The following is a 26662-nucleotide window of genomic DNA, read 5'->3' as shown; positions in this document are numbered from 1 at the left end:
AACTTCTTTACATTCTATTAGAATGTAAAGAAGCTACAGTGTATAGAATGATTCTATTGAAGTTATTCCTTTTTTAAATGTTTTAGACGAGTCACAAATCACTTTAAAAGAGTGATTATAGCTGATTTAACTTATAGACATGAGATTGATCTTCTCATGTCACTCTCTTTATACAATGATATAAATTCATCCCCGTTTTATTGATATCTTACAAAAAGTTACTTCTCATTTTTCGTGAGTTTTTCCTGCAAAAGTCCAGCAACATGAGTCTGTTTTCGCTTGTTACATGCATTCTGTCTTTTCAAAATAAACTTCCATCTTCATAGGAAACAACGAAGGTTTAGGCGATGAAACTACTTCGTTAGGTTTAGGAAAAGATCGTGGTTTGCGTTCAAATATCTGGCGTTTATTGAAATAAAGTGGCGTTGCTTAAGTACGGAAGTCACGTCACAAATAAATCAACATTGGCTTCTTGTTTCACACACAGCACAAACTGCGGCCTCCTGGAGGAAACACCAGTGTTAGTTTGACCCATCCACCTCTCCTCATCCCACCCGTCCTGTGTGGAATTCTACTCATGTTGTCGCTCGCTAGCTATAGCATGTAGCATCCTGGGCATCACTGGGAATCAAAGCACCGCGGCTTTGAGAGCACTTGTTTGCAATTGTGCATTAACGTGATGAACCAATGATTTAACTTGCTGCTAGCACCACTGATTCAACAAACCTGCTTGCTTGCAGTCTGTGTTCCACCACAGTCCCCGACGCTGCTCTCATGATTCATTTTGTTTCTGAAGATAGATTTGATTTTGTAGCGAGTAACGAAGGTTTCAGGGGAAATGTATCGGAGTAAAAGTATCAGTTTTCTTTGCAAAATGTAGTGAAGTAAAAGTAAAATTCAACAGAAATATAAATAGTAAAGTAAAGTACAGATATCCAAAAAAACAACTTAAGTACAGTAAGGAAGTATTTCTACTTCGTTACTATACACCACTGACGACAAGCAAATACCTTTTATAATACTTGTTTTCTCAATGGAGCTCGGATCGATCGGTACTATTCTATGCTAGCAGCTCCATCAACACTCAACATAACGTCATATATGCGTACAAATCTTTTTCATTATTTGTACCATATGGATTACACACATACATTTATACACCTAGTTTTGTCCGGTCTAATATGAGGTATCGTAGAGCTCTGGGTGCCCACCTACAGCTACAATATTTTCTTCCTGATTTAACAATGGCAGGACATCACTGATGACAGCATCTCAACGCTAATAGGCAGTTGAAAAATTCCAATGCCCCTTCATTCGTCCTGCCCGGCGCAAATTCACATTTATTCACGTCTGTGCATTGACTTTGTATGTAATCTACTCACGCGGAAAATTTGCACTGTGTCTGGTGTGAACACGGCATTATAATTGAATTACAGGTCATCTGCCACTATGACGATGATGTACACCTCGTATTTTTATTTCTCCATGCTTTTATCTCTTTCTTTCTTCCTACAGGGTCATCGGTCAGCCAATCAGCTGACCTGTTTTCCAACACCTCATGCAACATGTCCTCTAATGATTCAACATTCTGCTCTCTTGTGGACGAAGAAGCGGGGGCTGGGAGTTCATATAAAGCCCTGGAGATGTTTTTTATTGCACTGGTTACTGGATCTTTGAGCTTTGTGACTGTCACAGGGAATATTTTAGTTATGCTTTCCATCAAAGTAAACCGCCACCTACAAACTGTCAATAACTATTTCTTATTTTCATTAGCATGCGCTGACTTAATCATTGGTGCTTTCAGCATGAACTTGTACACAGTCTACATCATTGTTGGCTACTGGCCACTTGGGCCGGTGGTCTGTGACCTGTGGCTAGCTTTAGATTATGTCGTCTCAAACGCCTCAGTGATGAATTTATTGATCATCAGCTTTGATCGCTATTTCTGCGTGACCAAACCCCTATCGTATCCGACAAGAAGGACAACTAAGATGGCAGGACTAATGATCGCAGCAGCATGGATCCTGTCGTTCGTCTTGTGGGCTCCTGCCATCTTGTTTTGGCAGTTCATCGTTGGACAGCGAACAGTGCCACCTGGAGAATGTTATATTCAGGTACAGTAATTAAAACTATAACCAATAAAACATACCAGAGTCGCAGCTACTCAAGGTCAGAAACTCCAGTGAAATACCAATCCAGTCTCACGGTAGTTGTTGAAATGATCATTCAAATTTATTGATTTGTTTTCATGGACAAATTCAACTTTTTCAAGTTGCTCATGTCGAAAACGTTTATTTTGTGCCTAAACCTCTACGTATTTATTTTAAGCCCAACTATGATGTTTTTCCCAATGTCCATTTTGTTGGGTAATGTCGTCCCAACTGACCCGAAAAAAAATGTGGTGCAGGAACGAAAACGACTTGCAATTAAAATACATTCGTTTGAAAGTCACGCAGAGTAATTGGAAGAAAACTGAACATTTTTGTCCATGTAAACTAATCAACAGATTCAACTTTTGTTACTCTTTCACAAACTGCCGTTGGACTATGTTGGAAAAATACTCTGGTTCACAGGAAAATACACTAGAGGCAGACTAAACCATTTGCCAAGATATACAACTGCCTGGGGCCCCCAACTAAAGGGGCACCAAAGAGTTATAGATTTATTATGATGTTTAGACGCAATGAACCCCGATATAACTTAGAAAAGGCCCCTCAATTGATTCAAATAAATACCAAATATAATGCTTTATTTTTTCAGTATACTACCCAGCACCATATTAGAATTGAAATCTCCTTCTTGTTATGTTAGTAAATGTAGGTACATTGTGCTGATAATGCATCACTTTATGTCACTAGGGATGTAACGATACGCGTATTCGTATTGAACCGTTCTTTACGAGGCTCACGGTTCGGTACGCATGATGAACCGAATACGTTTGAATAAAAAAACAAAAACAAAAAAAAACAGGTAGTCCCATTGAGATTAAAAATCTCTTTTGCAAGATGTAAGTAACAATACAAGATGTAAGCAAGATGTAAGTAACAATACTACATAACATTAAGGAGCAGTTTTTGTTTTTTATGCTTATGTGTTGCTAAGAAGACACCCCAGAAGATGGGTCACTCAGGTATAGTTCCATCATTGTTCAAAGTCAAAGAATAACTTCATGATGTTAGTTGTAATGAATAAATATATTTTAAAATCAAGTACATTTCTCTGGCATTTATAGTTTTCTACTGTACCGAAACGTACCGAACCGTGGCTCCACTGTATCGTACCGAACCGAACCGTGAATTTTGTGAACCGTTACACCCCTAGTAGTTACCCAGCATCCATGTGACATATCTGAGGGCGACTGTGGCAAAGTGGAGACCAGGGCCGTCCTTCAATCAGAGGATCGGAGGTTAGATCCCCGGCTCTGGTTCCGCTAGTCGCATGTCGATGTGGCCTTGAGCAAGGCACTTAACCCCTAATTTCTCCCGTAGCTGTGCCTATGGTGTGTAAGATCTGAATTGCTTTGGATAAAAGCGTCTGCTAAATGACTGTAATCCAGTAGCAAATGTAACTCTTTAAAGACCAGTCGACATCCTGGACTCGATGATGGAGCCCCACCCTCGATTTCTTGATCTGTGCTAGTATGTCTACTACTCTAATACCGCTAATGTATATGTATGGATATTCATAATAATATACTTTCAATGTGATGCAGTGCAATGCAACACCACCACTTACTGCAACCTTGACAATATACAGTTCAAGCAACACAGTGTGAACGAAAAATGAAGAAAGACAGGATTGATTTCAGGAGTATTGGATTGCATTAGACTGTATATATGTACCTAATATAGTAATACATCAATGTATGTATAACGTGCATATGTATGAACATTCCCTATGGATCATGTAAGGGTTTTTTTCTTTCTTTTTACAGTTCCTTTCGAACCCTGCAGTGACGTTTGGGACAGCTATAGCAGCATTCTATCTTCCTGTCATTATTATGACAGTCCTGTACATCCACATTTCCCTTGCCTCCAGGAGTAGGGTCTCCAAACACAAACCAGAGAAGAAAGAGAAGAAGGGAATAAAGTAAGGAATGAAATAAATTAATGGAAGTATACAAGTAACAACAAGTAATAACTTAATCTGAGAAAAAATGGATCAATTAGACCAAACAATGACCATCACCACGGACTTCACCTCGAGTTATGCCATCCTTCTTGGAACTTGGAACTTTGTATCAACATCATTGTGTGACAGACCTTACAAGACTTGGCTCGCCATCTATGAGAGCGTCCAGCCCGTTTTGAGTGACAAGAGATAGCAATGGTCATAGATCCATAGTTAGAATCATAACTTCTGATCTCTGTCAACCTCACTCACTTCACCAAGGTCTTCAGCTTGGTTTATTAGTACCATCAGTCGGGAGGAACTGAGTACTCCACGCTGCCCTTTCTCTGTCAAAAACCTGAGAGGACAGTAGAACCCAGTAGTGGAATATTGTCGACCACCCAGTGTGACAGACATTCTTTAGACAAAGGAATTCCCAATTCTATATTCACGATAACATATAAACAACTGTGAGTGTGAGCGTCTCGAGGACTAAGTGTGGGTGAAGTAAGCTCTTAATACCCTTAGTGGACACAATGTCTGTGGGTTTACTTCCCCTCTCAGTGTCCTACCTGGCTGTGATCGGCATGCGCCTTTAATGAATGTAGACACTCACAGCAAAAAATGGCAACTGCATACAGTCTGTGGTTCAGAAGGTAGAGCGGGTCGTCCCTCAATCAGAAGGTGGGCAGTTTGATCCCCGCCTCTTTGAGTCCATGTGTGAAGTGGTGTGAATGCTTAGATAGTCCTGATGGTAGACAAGAAAGGCACTACAAGTACAAGTCCATTCAGAAGTCCATTCACCATACACAGAAGCAACAGTGAAAACCCATGTGTACAGAGCATGTCGCTGGGTCTAGCTGCTTACTTCGAACACATATTTCCACCTGCTCTGGTTGTAGCTGGCATCTATGGAAGGCGCTCTAGCATTGCTTATGATCTGCAAAACAACCTTGTTCAACTCAATGAGGGTTTAGGTTGCCAAATCAAACTTCCTGCTTGCACGGATAATTTCCTTGACTGCCAAGGAACACAGTCGGCCATAGGTCAACTGTAGGAGCACTAGAACCCATTACCTAATAACAGCATATTGTAATGACTTATAGCAATCCTGTAGATACATGGATTACATTGTGAAACAGAACATCTGTGGGGCTCCCTAATCCCAAAAACCAGCTCTCGCAATGGTTTGCCAAGTCGGGACAGTTGAGTTACAGCCGCCAAATGAAGCCTCCATTTTCCTGGACTGGGGCCCACCTTATAGGAAAGGCCCACAGCAAGAGCTTCCTGGCCACCTGGAAACAGCTCAGGGATCTGGTGCCCCTCTGTTGATTTATGTGGTACAAAGTGGAGGAGTTATCTATTCCTATTAGGAAGATGATGGGGCCTACCAGGGACAGGTAGATTAGTCTCAACTTCAAAACATTGATGTGCTTGCCCTTCGACGTGGGCTTCCACACACTCCTCACCATCCTTCCTTTCTTGACTGCTCCCCAACCTGACAGGAAGGCATCTGTAGACACTAAAATCCATTGGGATGTTCACTAACAAGGACCACACCAATAACAGGATAAGTTTCGAGCATTTTTATTGGGTAATGATAGTTAGGTTTAGGAAGCAGAAGAGGTCGAGTGATGAAGGGATGTAGGGTAGGGGTAGAGGGATGAAGGGATGTAGGGTAAGGGTAGAGGTAGAGAGATGTAGGGTAGGGGTAGAGAGATGTAGGGATGTAGGGTAGAGGGATGAAGGGATGTCGGGTCGGGATCGAGGTAGAGAGATGAAAGGAGGTAGGGTAGGAATAGAGGTCGAGGGATGAAGGGAAGTGATGGAGGGCCATTGGTGTCCGGCGGCTGGTGGGAACGGAGACTGTTGAGTGGGGCCATCTCTGGGAAGCTCTAGCGGTGCAGAGTCCCCTGTCGTTCCTGTAATCCTGCAAGAGAGAAAAATAGGAAAACAAAAAATGGGGTTGGGTGGGAGGGATGAGAGAACGGAGTCGAAGAGGAAGTGAACAGGTGCGTTCGAGCTTAAATACGTGTGCAGGGGAAATGAGCCCTTTTCTGGGCGTGGTCCCGTTCCTGAACTAAGTTTATTAAACTAAATGAATGTTCCCCAGAGGAAGTCCTTGGGTTTAAAGGGACTTGTTTTTCCAAAGGTGCAGTGCAGTACAGGACTACATCTTCTGAAGCTTCACATGCGTGTCCTGTTTTGGATGGAAATTGAAGGCCTCCAACCACCAAGTCCTGAGAAGAGCCATAGGGATCAACCCCACTGCTGCTGAAAATATACCCAACAACCTTTGAGACTGCCATTTCCAACCACCTGCCTAATTTAAACTATTCTAACAAGGAGAAAGGTTTCATAACCTTCTGTAGGTTGAGGGAAGCTGAGGGTCATTAGTTGCCTGAAGTCGAAAAGTGCGAGTGGAAATCAACAAACAACATTCTGATATAGGTGTTGTTATTTTCCAGATGAGTGGAGAGCAGAGCCCCGTTCCACGTAAGTGGTTCAGCAAAGTCGATCAAATGTCCTATTAGCCAGCCTAAATTAACGAGATGATTGATGTCAGGCTATGTCGGTTTCTCCAAGGCTAATCCGCTCTCAAACTGTCTCGTTAATTTGAACCAGACGATCAGGATCAGGATAATAGAGCGTGCCCGTCCTACGTCAAAAGGGGGAAGCGTCAATCACCGAAACCATGATTTTCTAACAGTACAATGTCAAATAAACTCAAAGAAAGAGTCAATTTTTACTCCGCCGACGAGCAGGAGATCATCATGAACGCATATGAGGAATTCAAGACCGTAATCACGGCAAAATCTAACACTGCCACCGCTGCGAGGGCTAGACAGGAAGCACGGCAAAATATCACAGACAAGTTAAATGCGTAAGTGTTGGGAAAATGTATCAGCTAATTTTAATGCCTCATCACCCCAATCAATCAGATGATGTCTTTCAATGTGCCTGCTGGCAGTAGGCTTCATGGAATGCATCATCGAATGAGATCTTATCGCGAAAATAATTATCTCAACTCTTTCAGAATAAGTAGATAAAAACAAGCCCAAAGAGGATCTAACTGATACTCATTAATATGAGAATATATGTACTGGATGCCCTTATGTATCATGTAGCCTACTATATATGTGTATATACATGTATGTGTAGATTACCATATCGAACTAGTTTGAATATGTGTGTGTGAGAATCTGTTTATGGGCGGATCAGTATGTGTATTATTCATAATCAGACAGTCAATCAATTGAAGCAGTGAAAAGAAATAGTGTATGATTCTCTCTATTCTTATCATGAGTCCACCTTCATCATGTTCTACAATAATGATGTGCTGGTGTACTAATAACACTGTCATATCATTATGAGTGCTTTAACCCCATGTATGCAACCAGCCATCAAGAGGACATGGGAGCAAGTAAACACTAAGCACACACATTATTCAGAATGGTGAGTCAATACAATATGTGCCATGGTAATGTATTGAACACATCCATACGTTTATTAAGCGTTTATTGTCACATCCGAGGGGCAGATCAGAGACTCAAGTGCAGACACAGGAGACGAGGTTAGGTAGAATCTAAGGTTATTTACTGGGCATAAAGCAGTCAAAAACAGGAATTCAAAACAACTCCAACCAGGAGTTGCAGGCAGGTGAGTTGAATGAGTGCAGTGTGGGGTTGGCAGAGGAAAGAGCCAGGGGCAGGTGATTTAGCACAGGTGAAGTGAATGAAAGCAATCAGGAGACACTCAGACACAGAGACGCAGGAGGGAGCCGGGAGGAGACCAGGGGCGGAGCCACACAGACACAGGAACACGGGGCAAAGCCTAAACCGTGACATGGTTACTGTCTTGAAACAGAAGGGAACTCTCTCCTGTGACAGTGATATGTTGAAAATGTTAGTAATGACATCAGTTGGTACATGTTCTTAGTACACGACCAGGGATGTTATTAGGCCTAGCCGCTTTACTTATATTCACTCTCGTCAGGGTTTTTCTCACATCGTCTGTGGATACCGACAGTGTTGGGGTCTGACCATATGGCTGCAACATGTGCTGTGAACAAAGAGAATCAGGCCTTCCCTTTTGCAAGCAAAGGTTTCATCCTGATTGTGGTTTGATGAGAGCAAACCTCCTCTGAAGGAATTTCACACTAGGGTGTGAATTCCCCCCCCCCCAAAAAACTATGGTTCCTGAAGTCACCTGAATGCACCACTGCAATCTCATTGGCCGAGAGCCAAGACAGCACCAGGACCCCTGTGGTTCAACCACTGTCCTACAAAACTGCCTGCAGCTCACACCTCATTGCTTTTTCCACCAATCCCTCCGGGGTAGAAGGAGGCACGCAAACGCTCTCTTCCCTCTGGACTTCGTCCTGGAACAAAAGATGCATCGGGCTCGTCTCTCCCCCCCCCCAGCACCACACTCACGACAGAAGGCCCATGAGGACCACAGGCCTCATCAAACCCTCCGGCAGGAAGACAAGGACGAACCTCCTCTCTCCGCCGATGATTTCCGGGAGAAACGAAACGACATTACCTCACCCGACGTTAACCCACAGGACTCATCAATTCCTCCGGCAGGAAGACTAGGACGAACCCCCTTCGTCAGCCGATGATTATCGGGGGGTACGAATGACGTACCCCACCGACGTTAACCCACAGGCCTCCCCTCTGCAGCGAGGAGGCCTGCATCCGCGCCAGCTCAAATGGCGCGCCGATGCCAGCCGAGACCTGCATCCGCGCCAGCTCAACGCCGCGCCGGTGCCCACCCGAGCCTGCATCCGCGCCAGCTCAACGCCGCGCCGATGTCCGCCGAGCCTGCGTCCACTCCAGAGAGCGAGCCACGCTACAGGGTGCGACCGACTCCTGAGGTCCGAGCTACTCACAGTCTGCGCCCGCTCCGAGAGCCGCGCTCCCGAGTCAACAGTCAAGGACTGATCGATTCCCATCACGGGAACGAGCCCCATCGAACGAAGCTTCTCACAGTAAGATTCATTGCATCTGGGCTTAGCTTAGCATAGCTTAGCATAGCTTAGCATAGCGTATTCATTTATGTGTTATTACTCCCGCATCCTGTTGTGTTAAATCACTGTCTTGTTACACCGCGCCATCGCGCAAACAACGCGGACCACGGACCCCCGCTATATTGTGTATTGCTTGCTGTAACTGCCTGCATTTAGATCCGTCACTGCTAGTGAATGGGAGTTTGTGTATTATCACTGAAAGACTGAACCTATGGTGGCCAGACCTTCGTCTCGCCGACCGAGTTTCGGGGTGATAGGAAACAATGCTCTCATCTCACCGCAGTGATGAAGATCTGTTTTATTTGGGATTTATTTTCATTTGTTTTATCACACTCCGTGTGATATTCTCTCCTCATTAAATCAGCTCTGTGAGTGAAATGTGCAATCTCGGCTGTCGTACATAACTGCCGGCAGTTCTACCGACAGCGGCACTTTGTGTACGATACGGCCAGCGCTCTCCATTCTCACTACAACGCGGACCGCACACAGTTTGATCCATGACCCCCCTCCTCTCTCTCTCTCTCTTCGCTCCCTCTCTCTCACTAACCTGCACACACATAGTCAGCAGCCCTTGGGTAACCCTGTGCCCTCGGGTGCCTCACACACACATATAGCTTTGAGCTAATCTAGCTACGTGCTGAACAGCCACCACATGTAGACGCCGGGTCCCCTGTTGGCTCTCCGCCATTTTGGGTCTCACGCATGAGAGATGCTCACCCACACACACACACACACACATACTTGTATACAGACATCCTCATCCATTTTATTCATTCTTTAGGTATTAGGCATATAAGATTGTGTGATAACGTTTGTTGGGTGCAATATTAATTGATTTGATCATTTTCTATTTTGATTTAATAAACTCTGTTACACTTTAAGGAGCAGTCGTCTGTGATTACTTGTGCATATGTGCGTAATGAAACTGTACGTAGTAGCCTTGTGTATTCCGTGTGCGGCAGTGTATGGTTGATTGCGTGCAGCGTAATGTCTCAGGGAGACATTGATTATTGTTTCAATGTATGTTTTAAATCTCCTTTACTTTTGCCTTTATGCTTTTAATGGTTTCATGTGAAGCACTTTGAATTACCTTGTTGTTGAAATGTTCTGCTTTTAATCGTTTTAAAAGGACTGCACAATATATCGCCATTTCCTCCGGGGCCGAGTTCGTGCAAGGCGTACACTATAAAACGCAGATCGGCAGAGATCTTTTCCAGACGTGGTTTGTGTGCGAGTAATTGCAGAATTGCGGCAGTGTATGGTTGATTGCGTGCAGCGTAATGTCTCAGGGAGACATCAATTATTGTTTCAATGTATGTTTTAAATATCCTTTACTTTTGCCTTTATGCTTTTAATGGTTTCATGTGAAGCACTTTGAATTACCTTGTTGTTGAAATGTGCTATACAAATAAACTTGCCTTGCCTTGCCTTGCCTTGTGTACGAACTTAACCCTTCACTGTCACTGAATCTGTAGTCGCACCCCACTATCGACATTATGAGTGACCACTAATTATGAGACTTCATTTTATCGTTTGGTTATTGGTCCCTGTTTGCAGGGTGGTGCCCCGTTGTTATTAATAATCATTAATTATTTTTACATACATTAATAATTCTATTGATGTCAAGAATTCAGTTTCTTAAATGCTCTTCGCTCCCTCTCTTTAGGGACAAACACGCTCCTTTAGATTCCCAACAACAGTGATCGGTCCTCTGTGGATACCGACAGTGGCCAGTCCTCTGGAGGCGGGGCAGACATGACAGCTGACTCTGTCAGTACTCTTTGTCCTAACATAGTAACTAGACTTTGCAGGTTCTTAGGAGCAGGTTACCATGAACCCTGTCCCTGTTCACAATCAAGGGATTCAAATGATGACCCATTATCAGAGCAGAAGAAAGTACCATATGTCCTGTGTATTCCAAACAAACAGTTTACCCGAAAAAAGGACTAAATACACAATACAAGTGACTGTCACCTGTCACGAAGCTCCAAAGCTCAGTGATGCATGAAAATAGTTAACAAAGGAATCAATAAATCTAAAATTGGAACCAGTTGCGTGTCACTCACGCTATTAACTTTAGTTAGTATATACTCCATTTAGTTGCAAAACAAATGATGTGCACAATTAATGATTCATATTTATCTTTGGATGTATATACTGTGCACACCTGATAGGCAGAGATTTTCTAATGGTGTATGCTTTCTGAAAAAGAAATGGTCACGTTTATTTTTTTTCAGAACACCCAGCTTGATGAAGAGTCACCTGTTAAAGCAGAACAATAACAATGAGACCAGTCCTCAGGCCAGTCCCAAACTCAGTCTAGATTCAACTACCACTGCACTGGAGGCTGTGAAGAATGGCAGAGTGGAGGAACTAAAACCTGTTCAGGGTCCAGTACAACCCAGTCCAGGACTCACACAGGTGCTAACTCGCACACCAGTAACATCTCCATTAACATTTATTGAGTGTTAACTGTTACTAATCTGAAGCTTCATAGTTGGTGTTCTTTCTATCTGTCTATCAACCTACCACCCTACCTACCTATCTACCTATTTGCCTACCTAGGAGGAAAAAGAGAGCTCCAACGATTCGTCCACAGCTTTTATTCCCCCCACCGAACTAAAGGACAACACCAACAACGAGGTTATATCTGAGGTTGGTATGCAACAGTAAATAACTTCTTTTGTTCAATAAGGATACAAATGATATCTAGAGATGACTACTTGGACAGCAAAGCTGGACAACTTTGTCCAAAGCCAAGAGCCGTCAACGTTTCTTTTTTAACTCCAGTATTTCGAAATAAAACTACTGATGAATTCATGAAGAACACATTGAAGAAGAAAACCCAAGTAGCAGGGCCCGATATGACACAGGTAAAATGACCTGTAAGTGACGGCTTTTTGCAGGACAATAATGGTTGGGCTGCTCAGTATAAAATGGCGATTGCTTAAAACTGCAAATAAGCAACTTATAAAAACTTGAATACCAGATGGTTTGTACACTCTCTGGCACTTTTGCTGAGGTATACAATAACATCATACACTTTCATGCACCCTACAGATCACCATGACTATAACAAATTCCTAACAAAACTCTTTGTTTTGTTACAGGCTGCAGCAAATCCCATTCCAGTTGCCACGACAACTGCCAATCCTGCAGTGTCCAAGATCAACTGCACCTCAAGGTGGTCCAAGATAAAGATTGTAACGAAGCAGGCCGGGGACGAATGCATCACAGCTATAGAGATCGTCCCCCCTGTAGAGGGAGCCGAGAGGCATTCAATCCCAATCAGCCGTCCTCGGACTGTGGCAAGAAAGTTTGCAAGCATTGCTAGAAGCCAAGTGAAGAGGAAAAGACAGATGGCTGCCAGAGAAAAGAAAGTATGTTAAAGTGACACTGCACGGACATGAAGCAAAAATGGATGAACAATACACGGTGTGCTGACTTACAGATGTGCATTACATGAAACAGCTGCTTGTTTGAATGATAGTGGAAGAACACAAAGGCAGATATGTGTTTACAGCAACAGTAAAATCATCTTAGATTATTTGTACAGTTAAATGTTTATAGTTTGCATTGCAATGAAGTCAATTCATTGGTTGGTTATCAGACAAAGGAACAAAAATATCCAAAGGACAACATGTTAGTATAACGATGTCTAGTTTCCCTGAAATGTGTGAAAAAGCACAGTACGAGCAAACTGTTTCATAATACAAGTTACATACTCAATAATCATCCAGACACAGAAGAGACCAGTGTCATTTATTATGACAACAAACAAAGCTGAAACTGGGGTTTTGCATGGCATCATACAATATTTAGCTGGTTGACATGCGGGACTACCCAGTTTACATGTAAATGGTACGAAGCAGCTGTTGATGAGTTGCTGTTGAGTCTGTCACTTTGCTTCATTAGTGATCAGAATGACAGATGGCATTTGGAAACGTTCCCCTGAGCTTTTAAAATGAGCATTATCTTAAACCACATTTTTCTGATTTTGGTCCAGCATCCATCTAAATCACCGCAAGTCACGATTGAAGCAGTGAGGTAGGCATTTTGGGAGATTTATTGTATACATGATCAAACATTATCGTTAAGAAAATCCCACAGCAGTGTTACTAATGGAAGCATTCGTTTTAAACTTCATTAATTCATTAGAAATCAGTTATTTATTGTGAATGCCTCAAATTGTTAGAAATTAGAAATTACATTTTTTTGCGGAATGCGGTCCGTTGCATATAGCAGAAACCAGTGGTGGAACCATCTACAAAATTCACAAATTTCACATTGCCTGCTTCGAGTGCCTCTTTGTAAACCAATCAGAGAGTGTTAGGGTTAACCCTAACCAGCCTGCCCGGCCTGCTGATCACTGCCCTGATTTGACATCAATTCCGATGCTGTAATGAGAGTGAGCTCGAGATTGACGACATCGTTGAGTTTAGTTTATTAGGTTTATTTACATCTGGGACCATGTACAACAATACATTTATCTCAAAAAAGAGAACACGTGTTTTGTACCAGAAATAGCTATCAGCTCATTTCTGCAGTCCCTGGGCAGGTGAGAGGAATCAGTACAACACAGAGCAAAGCCCATCATGTCTACTACAATCGGACCAGCAACCTATTGATACACACACAATTTATAGGAATAAACATAAAACAGAATAGGCCCCCTGCCACAGCCACCAACGCTGCGACGCTGCTATGGACACTATTGAAAAAAAAGCCCTGGTTGCAGGTTTGGTGGATTTTCTCAGGTTGCAGCGTCACATTTGACCTCGGGGCACCTTAAAGCTTCCATAGTCAGTCTGCTGTTCAAAGAGCAGGAACCGCTGCTGCATTACAAATATTTCGTATAATATTTCAACTGTGGGTACAGCTAGTTGCATCTATGAATCGATGTCTCAAGGCAAGGCACGTTTATTTGTATAGCACATATCAACAACAAGGTAATTCAAAGTGCTTCACATGAAACCATTAAAAGCATAAAGGCAAAAGTAAAGGAGAATTAAAACATACATTGAAACAATAATCGATGTCTCCCTGAGACATTACGCTGCACGCAATCAACCATACACTGCCGCAATTCTGCAATTACTCGGACACAAACCATGTCTGGAAAAGATCTCTGCCGATCTGCGTTTTTATAGTGTACGCCTTGCACGAACTCGGTCCCGGAGGAAATGGCGATATATTGTGCACTTTCTAAATTTGAATCGATGTCTCCCTGAGACATTACGCTGCACACAATCAACCTTTAACTTTTGCCTTTATGCTTTTAATGGTTTCATGTGAAGCTCTTTGAATTGCCTTGTTGTTGAAATGTGCTATACAAATAAACTTGCCTTGCCTTGCCTTGCTAACCGTTTGGGTGTGTTGGCAGTTTCGCTGGCCTCTTCCCAGCCTATTGTCTCTGCTCCACCTTCTCATACTGACAATTTGAAGCGCAGGGAGTTGCAACAGCTGCCGGTCATGTTATGTCTCTAGCCACTGGAGGTTCTTGCCATGTGTGGCTGTTAGCAACCACATCGACATGGCCAAGTCCAGAGAATGGATTAAGTTCAGACACCAACCTTTTTTTGCATATAGGAGAGGAAAAACTCCTGATGGCATTCAATTTTTTTCAGATTTGAAAAGCATCCCTACAGTCTATGACAACTTGAATTCTCCTTCTTACTCATATGCTCAACAATACAACCTGTTCGAAAGAGTTCAGAAATACCCATTCAGCACAGAGCTTAAATATAAAGGGAAAAATTACATGTGCCACCGGAGGGGCGGTCTTTTAGTCAAAGTATTCATGATGTATGTATGTGGAAAAGGGTGGTAATCTGGATTCATTGCCACTGAAATGGAAGCATTTTGGATACATAAACTAAACACACTATCACCACATGGACTAGAAGAGAAGAAAGAAGAGCTAGACTTGCCTTGTTTCCTTGTATGTTGACGTGCGTGGGGAGACATTTGGTGGTGTGTGGACAGCCATATATGGAGTTTGGTGCGTTGCCCTGTTGGGAGGGGAAAGAGCCTGAGGTTGCGGGCCTCAGAGCACCTGTTGTCTCTGAAGGCTCACCACATTCTGGGACTGGAGAACAGTGATGATCTCAAGTCAAGAGGCGTACCCCTACCGGACGAGTGGAGGCTTCACCCCGAGGTAGTGAAGCAGATTTGGACCCGGTTCGGCAACAAGGAAGTGGATCTGCTCATCACCCACTTCCCGCTATGGTTCTCCCTTGCACATCAGGACAATTCACTTGTGTGGGTGGATGCACTTGCCCAAGAAAGTTGCTTTGCGCACCTTTGCCTATCCGCCTCATCCCTTGTCCAGTAGATGACGGACTCTCTGGGATGTTGGAACAAAGGTTACGATATTAGTACCCTAGTTCAAGTTCTGTAAGCATAGGCAGAGCTCTCCACTGAGGGGAACCTGTGACTCCTACGTTGCTAGCTGAAGTGGGTGTATGTTGACAGACAGAGATATGAGCTGCCTGATATACTGTGGGGTCCGCACGTATTTGCCTAAGCAGATCCTGATTTGCCAGCTAAGCTTATGCAAATGTTCAGTGGGCAAATGTGTGCTCTTGTTTGGAGGACAATATTGCCCATACAGCCAAGTAGTGGCCTCTGCCTGTGCTTGGCATGCCGTGAATCTGCAGTGGGAGGCTACTTGAACTTTGTGGGGAGACGGGCTCGCCATCCACTTTTGGTTTGTCTCGTGCCGCTAATTGACACATTTGGTTGATGCCTTCATATCATATCTTACAAACAGTTCGTCAGTATCAACAACTGCACCTCCTCCACTGCTCCTCTGTCTCAAGGCATCCCCCAGGGTTCGGTGCTTGGTCCTCTTCTGTTCATCCTCTACTTGCTCCCTCTTGGTAACATCATACGTCAACATTCGCTCCACTTCCCCTGATACGCTGATGATGTCCAGCTCTACAGCTCCACAAAGGCCATTACCACTGCTACTCACTCCACTCTCACCAACTGCCTCACTGACATTAAATCATGGAAACCAACTTCCTCAAACTCAATCTGACATGATCATCATCGGTCCCAAATCCCTCACTAAAACTAGTCACAACTTCTGCCTCACCATCGACAACTCCACTCTGTCTCGCTCCCCACACATCTGCAACCTCGGAGTCATGTTCGACACCAACCTCTCCTTAGAACACCATGTCAACCAAATCTCAAGAACTGCCTTTTTTCACTTAAAAAATACCGCCCGTCTCCGCCGATCACTCTCCTTATCTGCTGCTGAAACTTTGATCCACGACTTCATCACCTCCAGAATCGAATACTGCAACAGTATTCTTCATTGCACGCACATCATCCAAAATCCTAAATAAACTCCAGTACATCCAGAAGTCTGCCGCTCGCCTGCTCACCCACTCCTGCTCCCATAATCACATCACCCCTGTTCTCCAGAATCTCCACTGGCCCACAACATTTCGAATATAAAGTCCTTCTCCTCACTCATAAAGCCCTCCATAATCAGGTCCCCTCCTACCTCACCGACCTGCTTCACCACCACACTCCATCCCGTCGGCTTCGCTCCTCTGGTGCCAACCTCCTCTCTCTTCCACTCAGGACCAAGCACCGGACATGGGGTGACAGAGCCTTCTCCATATCTGCCCCCTCCCTCTGGAACTCTCTCCCCAAACACATCCGAGACTGCACTGACCTTTCCATATTCAAATCACAAGTCAAAACCCACCTTTACAGAACTGCTTTTAATGTGTGACCAATGTGTGTTCTATGTTTTTAGTGTTTAGCTTTTTTACGATGATTTTAATGTTTGTAAAGTGTCTTTGAGAATTTTGAAAAGCGCTATATAAATAAAATGTAAATTTATTATTATTATTAATAAATACTTGAAGTGTATCCACAGATAAACCCCATGTCAGTCGAATAATTAGCTTACAGTTTGACACAGGAAGCCAATTATTGGCTTACTAACTCAATGGGTTAGTCGAACCCATTGAGTTTGACGAACCAGGCTTAGCTGACTAGCATGCTACAGATTTAGCTTCATCCTCAGCTCCATCACAGTGCTGTACACTCATCAATGTGATCCTTTCTTTCTAGATGATAGCAGCCTCAAATGGGAACAGGAGGGAGAGGATGATGATGGTGACACAAACCGTCAGATGTAAATCAGTCAGTTGATATACAATAGACAGCCAGTCTGAAGCAAATTAATAATTTGCTAATGAGTTTATTGTGTGTGATTGGTTCGGCCTATTTTACAATTTAAACACCCTCAATCATTTAACATCAAACACCAGTCACAGTAAAGATAAGAGTGTAGATTTGAAGATTCAAATAAATAACAAAAGCTATAGAAACATCTAGTGAAACATGTAGTTTGGTATTCCTCTTGCAGGCTTTGGTGCTTCTAAAGAAACTAAAGATCACGTAGATGTGTGACGTAGATGTGTGTCAGAATCAGTGTAGATATGAGTTCAAAGCATTCCTACAATATGTTCTGATAGCATTGATTGCTAATGAATCAATCATGGTCAAAAATCAATAGGGACTGAGGATCAAACCCCCAACCCTGCTGACAGCACCCTCCTGAGACGCCCTGTCCTCTGGAAGGCCCTGCATTGGCAAAATAAATAACATTACCAGCAGATTACTTTGTGGAACAGTGGAACAGAGGAACAGTGTATTTCTATTTTTTACCTCACAATCGTTGCAACAATATGTCTGCTGCCATGATTACTTGGCAAAATTGTATCTTAAGATTCTATTGTAAACCTCTGTGCAGTTTTTTGGCATCTGATAAGCTTGTAGATCTTCTTTCCTGATTTCTACTTCATTGTCTCATCAGTAACTGAAACAATATGCCCACTCCAACAAATGTCATTGTGTTAACGCAGGATTGGTTTTGCCTGAAAGTCAGCTTAGAGAGTAGGAGGTACAATCATGTCCAACCATAGAAACTAAAGAAAGGGAAATGATACAGGAGCTGATTTGACTGATCTGGATTTTCTGAATAATACACCTTTTAACCAGAGATAGTCTTCAAGCAACATCAGCTTCAAGTCTGATTGACCTGTTGGACAATAAACAATGTTGATGATCTCAGGCTACATCCACACTAATACAAAAACCATCTCCGTCCACACGGCTGTTTCAGCATCGTTTGCAAGTAGATTTCCGTCCATACTAGCAAGCCTGAAAACGAATATCACGTGACTATTCACGTACACTGAGCATGCGGGTGCAGGTTTAAACAGAAAGTAGATTGGTTGCTTAGTGACAGAAAATATGACAGAGTAATATTAGGGTATAATATTATAGATATATAGTCTTTAATAGTCAAAGGTCGTGCTTTATACTTAAGATCTTCCTCTAAAATCTTCCTCGATAAACTCAAACAGACAAGTTTTAGAAGTTTTATTTTTCAGACTTAGTTAAGTCTTGCTCTCTCTCTCTCTCGCTCTCTCTCTCTCACACATCAAATTCTCTTTAAAATCAACACTTACAAATCAAAGTTTACTAGATTATGGGTCAATAAATGTGGTCAACACACGTGTCTCACTCGTGTCCTTGGTTTCAGTGTTGTCTGTTCTTACCTTCGTAGCTCTGCTGGTGGCTGAAGTCTCTGCTTTTGTTCCTTTGCAGTTTATCTGTGGACTTCACAATAGTTGTGCAGAACAAAATAAGCATTAATAAGAAAAGGAAAGTCCTCCATTTTGTGTCCATCACCCTCCCCAAAGCCACTAACTGTGACTTTAAACATCCGTGATAACGTAGGTCTGATCACGCGGTGGACACGCCGCTCACTAATCGCTCCAATAACAGCTGCTTCTTCTGCATGTCAGCAGCAGCAGGGTATCTACGTATGCGTCCAAACCCGTCCACACGGAGCGTTTTTGAACTCCTCCGTTTTCGGTGCTCTAAAACTCCGACCTAGTGTGGACACTCAGTGTAAACGTAGCAAAAGATATGCGTTTTCAAACGGAGGCGTAGTGGTGTGGACATGGCCTTAGAGACTGATGTTATATGCTTCTATGTCAATGTTAGAGAAAAAGTCAGTACGTTTAGAAGAAAAGGTTTGTAATGAAGTGCACTTTTTTGGTTCACATAGTACTCTCTAAATGATACACTTATATTTTCTCTCCACAATTTCAGTTTATTTTAGACATCAACCTGCAGAGTGTTAAAGAGACTTGAGGTAATCAATCTTTCAGAGCGAACAGCTACATCATTCCTGTGTTATAATGAAGTGCTTACTTTTCAAACCAGTAGACACTTACAGCCTTTTGACTACAAAACAAGAGAGAAAATGTTCACTCTCATGGAATAACTACTTCAAACAAGTTTGAATTCTCAACAAATTGATTTTATACCACAGTGAAATGAATAAAAGCAAACAGCTGCCTGGAGATAAGAAAAGATCATCAGTGTTCTCATATTCCTTCTCTCTCTTTTCTTCCTCTTCGCTATAGGTGACCAAGACTATCTTTGCCATCCTGCTGGCGTTCATCATCACATGGACACCGTATAACGTCATGGTGTTGATCTCAACCTTCTGCCAGTCTTGTGTCCCTGACACTGTGTGGGCTATTGGCTACTGGCTGTGTTATGTCAACTCTACGATCAACCCAGCTTGCTACGCACTGTGCAATGCCACATTCAAAAAGACATTCAAGAACCTGCTTATGTGCCAGTATAAAAATATAGGTACAAGATGAGATGGAAGGAGAGGACTGAGGATGGGATGGATGGGGAAGGGGTAAACCACTGCAAGAGCATGGGACAGAGGAGGAGCGAGAGGAAATATTGTTGAAAGGTGAGTGGAGGAGAGCTGAAGGAGCTGGAGAAGAGAAATGGATGACAGAACTTAAAGGGGTCCATCTAAAGAGAAGGGGCATCTTCAGGGGGTGAGCAACTCTGGTGTATTCTGTAAATGGTTGCCAGTCATCCCTAAGGTATGAATAGATTCTGAGTGGAATGTGAGTGTAAACCAGTGATTCTTTAACCTGCCCTGATCCCTGATGGAAATAATCACCATGCTGTTATTTGATCTATCTATGACAGATGTGTTTCCAGTCTACACTGTGTCACTGTCCTGGTTATTATAACAGGCTTTCTGCTGGCTATCTTAAATAAGCTGCAATGATTCAGACTTGCACTCACACTCAATTGTAACGAAACATAATTCACAATATTATGCCATATAATAATGTATCAATGCTGTATGCATGTTAGTCTCCTCTATGGATCACATGGAATGCATGAAGTATTGCAAGGTAACTCAAAACGTATTGCCATTGAATGCAAAAAACAACAGCCTGTGGCCTTTTGGTGGTCATTGTTATTCAAGTGTAGGGCAGCTGTCTTAGAAAGAATTAAACTGGTGGTGCTGTTTATCGAAATGTATAATTTTAGAACTGCGATTCTGATTGACACCCCAAATTGTGTGATTGGTTTTATACCATAGACAAAAAAATAGAAATCGATGAGCTGTACACTGAGAGGAGTGGAGGGATGACTGGGAGACTTTGACTGCGACTGAAGACCAGGCAATGGGGAGGAGAGTAAGGAACAGTTGATATGGTGGAGGACAGAGGTTTGCAATAGCACACTGTGGCAGCCATGTTGGAAGGCATCAATAGCAGCTTATTGTAGACAAGCTAATTGTGCTTCTTAAACTCTCTCAGAGCATATTAGTGCTTTTCCCTATGACATCATGTGATCAGTTTGTGTTTAGGTCATTCCAGTTCATAAACCGTCAAATAACAATCTGGTATGACAACTATCAACGTCTTGCTTTGAATGAATTTGATTTGCATACTTGCATGTTGTAGAACGATAGAGGTTAGAAACAGTAGTGGCTAAGCTCTTGTGTCCTCAAACAGGCTACTTGCCTGTCGTCGCCTGCAGTTTCATAGCTAAAGATGTTAAGTTCTAAATTCAGAGTAAAATTATGATTGAGGGATTTCCTAACAGCGCTAACAGCGCTAACAGAGCTAACAGAGCTAACAGTGTTTACCTGAGGGGCAACCAGAGGGTGGATGCTACGTTTATCAGCTGTAACCGCCGTATGAGAGCAGTGCAGAGTGACCGCCCTGAGCTAGCCAGTAGAGCACGCTCACGTGCACTAACATGCACTAGCATGCACTAAAAGCATGCGACTGGCCGTCTTTGTGAACAAAAAGAGGAGAAGCTGTGATCTCAACACACACAGGGAGAGAGACGTCTTTCTCTGCTCATGTAGACCTTACTCCTCTATATCTTTACATCTTTATATAGTTGTTCGATGAGATATTAATACTCTGAATTTCTAATTTAAAACTAGGAGCACATATTGTGTTTTAAAATCAGTCCAGAAGTACGTGGATTTCTTTGGGGTTTTTCTTTAATGAGATTATTGGGACAATGATCTTAATGTGGCGTATTTTGAGAAAAACTAAAGAAAATGTTTTTGAGGCAGACAGAAGAAAAATTAATGAAATGTATTCCTGCTGTTCTCCACCGCCGCTGACCGTTAGTGAAGCATCATGCTACTGCAGTTTTTGGGTGTGTTCAGGTCCTCCCTGTTTTAGATCGACTTTACTAATTCTGTGGTCACATCAGATGGTTGGTTCAGATTAGGACCGACATACTGGATCTCTGAATGTCCTCTACTGTTTTATAATATTAGAGAATTTATTGTACAGCCATAAGCTTTTACTGTCACTGAGTTGGTTTGTTTCGCACTGAGCAATGAGTTTCTCTTCCAATGAAATTCACTTTCTAGCTTCGAAACTGTGAATACACGATTTGTATTGTATAGTCTATTGTATTTGTGTCACCAAATCCATCTAAACACACATTCTTTAACACTTTTATGTATCTCTCCTCCTGTATAGAGGTAGGGAAGGAACCAAAGACAAAGTAAGAGGATGGGAGAGAACATGGGGAGAGATGCTAAAGAGAAAACATCTGGATGAGAGGAAATGACTGAGGGAGAGGGTAGAGGGGATGGGGAATAGATATTGAGGAAAAAGGAATGATGAGCTTGTGGAAGAAAATGAGGCCACAATGGGATGCATTGTTTCATGCTTTCTACGACATTGTGCACAGATATTACATTTTCTGTAGTTCTAATCACAGCTTTCGTACAGACATGTATTGCATCACATTGTTCCTAAACACTGATCATTTACAATATGGGTATCATTGTATGACTGAAGTAGAAGAAGTGGAAACATCGCCCTTTATTGTCAGTAGTTGTTCTCAGTGAGACACTGGAGACTAGCAGCAACATTTCACAAGCGTTTGGTGATTCATTCTGCTCTGTGCCCTAGTTTAGTCAGATCATTTTCACTTGCTTTCTCTCTCTTGTTGGATTTCTATTTTTTGTTCAGCAACATTATTGTGGAGCATTCATAGACAAATACAACATGCAATTAGACTGAAATTATAACATTTTAAGAAAAATAATTCTCAGAAAATAACAGGACATTTCCGGATAATAAAGACTGAACTTGTGTTCTTAATGTCAGCTGTCCAAGTTGTAATAAATGCATAGTGATAGTCCTACTCCACAGTGCAACACTGGCTCTGTTAGCCTTTATCTCCATGGAGCCATGTCTGTGTTCATCCAGTGTTCACAGATACAAACACATTTACTCTCCTGTATGATCGGAACCCCCGTCTTCTTCTTCACCAGTTTCTGTTTTCTGCGCCTTAAACTTTTTTCTTCAAGTTCTACCACCATTTCAACTTCAGATTTCATCATAAAAAAACGTTTTATTTGTCTTCTCACAATGAGAATAAAGCCTGAATGGACTTGAGAATGGCTGCTCAGTGTAAAATGAAGATAGAGGAGAAAGAGAGCAAGTGGAAAGAAAAGTAAAGCCTGCAGGAAGTGAACAAAGGCAATCACCAACAGACTGCAGAAAGGATCATTAGCTGACATACTAAATGGACACGATTTCAGAACAAAAGGATGACAGCAGAGTTTAGGGAGATTAGACTGACTGGAAGAATGAAAGCTTCGGCACAGTTTTCATGAAGAGGTCCATCCATCTTAAACTGGGCTGTAACAGAGAAGAATGCCACACATTTATCAAAATCTTGTACTCTATGAAACTACTGGTGAACTGATATCCTCAATCTTATATTCAGAGCAGAGCCCCTTCAACTCAACTAAGCGTTTCTCATTTCCTTGATAATATGACACACCAATCAGCAGGATGGCATTGTTCCATCAGTGCACTCTAAAAGCATGCCAAATTAATTTTGAATAGGATTGATATGTCCACTACAGTTATGAGTAGCTTGGGTTAGGGAACGATTAAGGAATCTTCATCATCAGGGTTAGAAGACCAACTATCTTAAGGTTGGAGAATCACCATTGTCCTTGTTCAGAACAACAACGTTAGGTGGTCCTGATGGTCTAGGGTTTGAAGACACCTACCATCTACTGACCACACCCCCCTGTTTGAGTCTGTGCCCTCCTGTCCTGTCAGCTCCTACCGTCTGTGAGCTAGTGCTGCGCTCAGAAGCCTTCTATCGCCACAGTATTTCAGGGTAGAGGTGTCTTCAGCTCCATGACTGCTTATCCCTCTGAGCCCAGCAGAGAGAGCAGAGGTGGTGGAGTGGTGAAGACCCAGGGAGCATGGAGAGCTTTGATGCTGTGGGCGTACATTAGCTCTGACAAGTATGATTGAGGTTCCCTCACCTCCTATCACATTGGAACTCATTGCCTCCCACCTCCAAAGACTTTACGTGATTGGTTTTCCATCGTACACCTCTACCAGGAGTTCTTGCTCATAACTGGACCCTCAATACTTTACATCAACTAAATTGCTTTCACTGCACCTGTCTACCTTTACCTTACCAGTTCATCCAGGCACAGTTAGAAAGTAGCAAACAATAGCTCAGCTCTGTGGCACCGGGGGGAGAACATGATTGGAGAAGCAGCCACCTTTGGTAGGAGGAGAAACCATTGGTAGAAATGTCCATACAAAGATGACCTTGTTTTCTACAGCATGAAGGAAACCCAGGAAAAGTAAGCAATGACTTTGCTGAGAACAGTATTATGATAGCTGTTCTCAGCCCAGCCCGTCACATACTGATGCTTTGTTTGACCCATCACATTCTCTCTGAGCGTCTAATACAGACATGGATGGGTTACACTGTAGAGTGTCTCTTACAGACACTAAGGATGGCGTGTTCAGACGCAGAGGGGCGGGACAAAGCTTCAGTATTTGATGGCCTCGGAATGAGGATGGGCTGGATACAACCAATGACCAAAGGGCCACAATAAAAACAAAGTTGTTCAAATCAAAGGGTGATTGTGGAGGCTTTTAAAAAATATATAGGTACATTTTTCAACTTTCCTCCTAACTTTTAATATTGCTGCAGAAAGGACTCTCTACAGTAATAATTATAAATCCGACAAGGCCGCCACAGACCCCCCCCCCCCCCCCTACTTCCTCCCGCTGCAGGGAGAACAACTGCAAGTAAGGATCGCCACAGGCAAATTAACAAGCCTCTCTCTCCCATCCGTCCTGGGGTTAAAACAATGCAGCAGCCCCACAGGAAGCTCACTGTCCGTGGTGCTGCATATGCCTGAGCCCCACATGGTAGCACACACTGTGTGTGTACATGCAGCTTGTTCTGCTTGTACTAGCAAGACTATTTTTGAGGCCACCACCTCAGAGAACCCCTGACATTATAAAATGATTGAAAATCCTTTCAAATCAGCAGGTGGAGAATCACCAATGCTTTATCAAAGGTGCCACATGGCTCGGTGTAGTGCCCCTGCTGTCTCCATGGTCAGCAGGTCTGAAGAACCACTGGATCCACACTCTTGTTCAGTAGATGTTTTATCTGATGATACTTGATGACGTAAAGATTTAAAAAATAAAACAGAATATACGTTTGATTTAAAATCACATGATCTGTATTATAATTGGGGATGAACTGTACTGAAATACCAAACTGAAGCAAGCGCCTACAGAAACCTTCATTAGACACTTTGTTTCATTTGGTAGTTCAGTGTGAAACACTGTCCACGTGTTAAAGATCTGTATGTTAAAGTCAATGTCATGTATATTCAGAGGTAGTAACTAGTCACTAGTGTAGAAAACATTACTGTATGTTCAAATGTCAATTCTAAGCTAATTTCTGTAAATACACAATAATTATGATTATGAATACTAATACTATATCACATACTGAATCATTCCAAAGAGAGGACATGTGGTCCTTGTGTTCTTTCAAAGTATATGAAATATATTTACCTCCCAATGTACAGAGCATGAATGTTGTAGTGATCTAAAGACATTGTGAATTGTAGTCGTATACTTTGTCAGAGTATTGCTTTTAAAACTTCAGCGCAATGCATCAGTTAAGTGACAACAACACATTTTCACTCTGTGGAGGATCAACTGATTCGTTCTTTTTTGTGTCATTAAGATGACATGTGTTTGATATTGAGAGCTGGAAATCTGTAGTATAAAAGTCAAAGTGAAGGAAACATGAGGTCTATGTAATGTTTCCTCTTTGTTGATAACATCTGTATATGTACTGTATATGCTTTAAACTGAACCTGCAACTCACCCAGAACTGGGTTCCCAGCAGCCCACGGGACTCGAACAGAATGACTCTTTAAAGGGTAAATCAACACTAAATACAGCAGGTGATTCTGCAATCAGGGGTGCACACAAAACTGAACATTTCTACCCTTGAGCTCAGATGAGGGTCTCTTTGTCAGGACACAAAAAAGCCTTCAGAGCTTCAGGACCTCAACAAGCCTGAACTTAAGGTGTAGCCAGGCTCTGCCTTTGTTTCCACTGTGAGAAGAACAAAGTGAGAAGTTGAACCCCTGAAGATCAACAAAAACACAAAACGACTTTCAGCTACAGTTAGGTTGCTCTGTGAGATGAATAATGACTCTGTAACTCAGGATTCATGTAGTGGAGTAAATAGTAAAGCAGTATGAAAGTAGGTTTTACTTACTAAGTAGTATCTTATTTAACTGTGTATAAAACTCTTTGTTTGGTCGTGTTGGGAGGAAGAAAGTAGTCCAGTAAAGTAACGGCACCTTAAACATGTACTTAAGTACATGAAAATGATTTGTTGTCTCCTACATGGGCAGATAGCAGAGTAGCAGCATTCTTCTGCTCTTTATGAATCACGGTTGATTTACTCTTTAACACATTGAGTGCCACTACAGTCAGGACCTTTTCTTGGCTTCCAGTGGTGGCTATTGGGAAACCCGTCAGGTGATTCTTTCTGTCTGTATATTGCTTAATGGCTCTTTGTACTTTCTCTTATACGTTTTCATGTGAAACAGTATTGGAATATACACATCATTTTCACAGCAGCATAGAGCCGCACCATGCACAGCACACAGCTATTACTTTTGAAATGAAATGTATTGAAGATATATTAGAAGCAACTTGTGTTGATACAAAACTGTAATGCTAATAAACACCTACTGTTGAAAGGTTGGATAATGTGTGTTGTCTCTAACTACATTCAATGAACTGATGTGAAGATGGC

General features: G+C 42.5%; 1 protein-coding gene across 1 annotated transcript in view; it reads left to right on the top strand.

The window, feature by feature from the left end:
* LOC306797113 (muscarinic acetylcholine receptor M4-like) overlaps positions 1 to 19854 on the top strand; it is a gene marked incomplete at both ends in the record, with an annotated part of 44540 nt that extends 24686 nt beyond the window's left edge. The window contains 6 exons of the mRNA XM_079296295.1: positions 1516 to 2114; positions 3935 to 4089; positions 11380 to 11563; positions 11708 to 11797; positions 12253 to 12522; positions 19609 to 19854. Coding sequence (XP_079152421.1) covers positions 1516 to 2114; positions 3935 to 4089; positions 11380 to 11563; positions 11708 to 11797; positions 12253 to 12522; positions 19609 to 19854 — 1544 coding nt within the window. The remainder of the gene's footprint in view (positions 1 to 1515; positions 2115 to 3934; positions 4090 to 11379; positions 11564 to 11707; positions 11798 to 12252; positions 12523 to 19608) is intronic.
* Between the last annotated feature and the right edge of the window lie 6808 nt (positions 19855 to 26662).

This window comes from Melanostigma gelatinosum (genome assembly GCF_949748355.1).
Source record: "Melanostigma gelatinosum genome assembly, chromosome: 24".
NCBI classification, from domain to species: domain Eukaryota; kingdom Metazoa; phylum Chordata; class Actinopteri; order Perciformes; family Zoarcidae; genus Melanostigma; species Melanostigma gelatinosum.
Note: the sequence above shows the minus strand (reverse complement) of the source record. Positions and strands in the feature narration are given on the sequence as shown.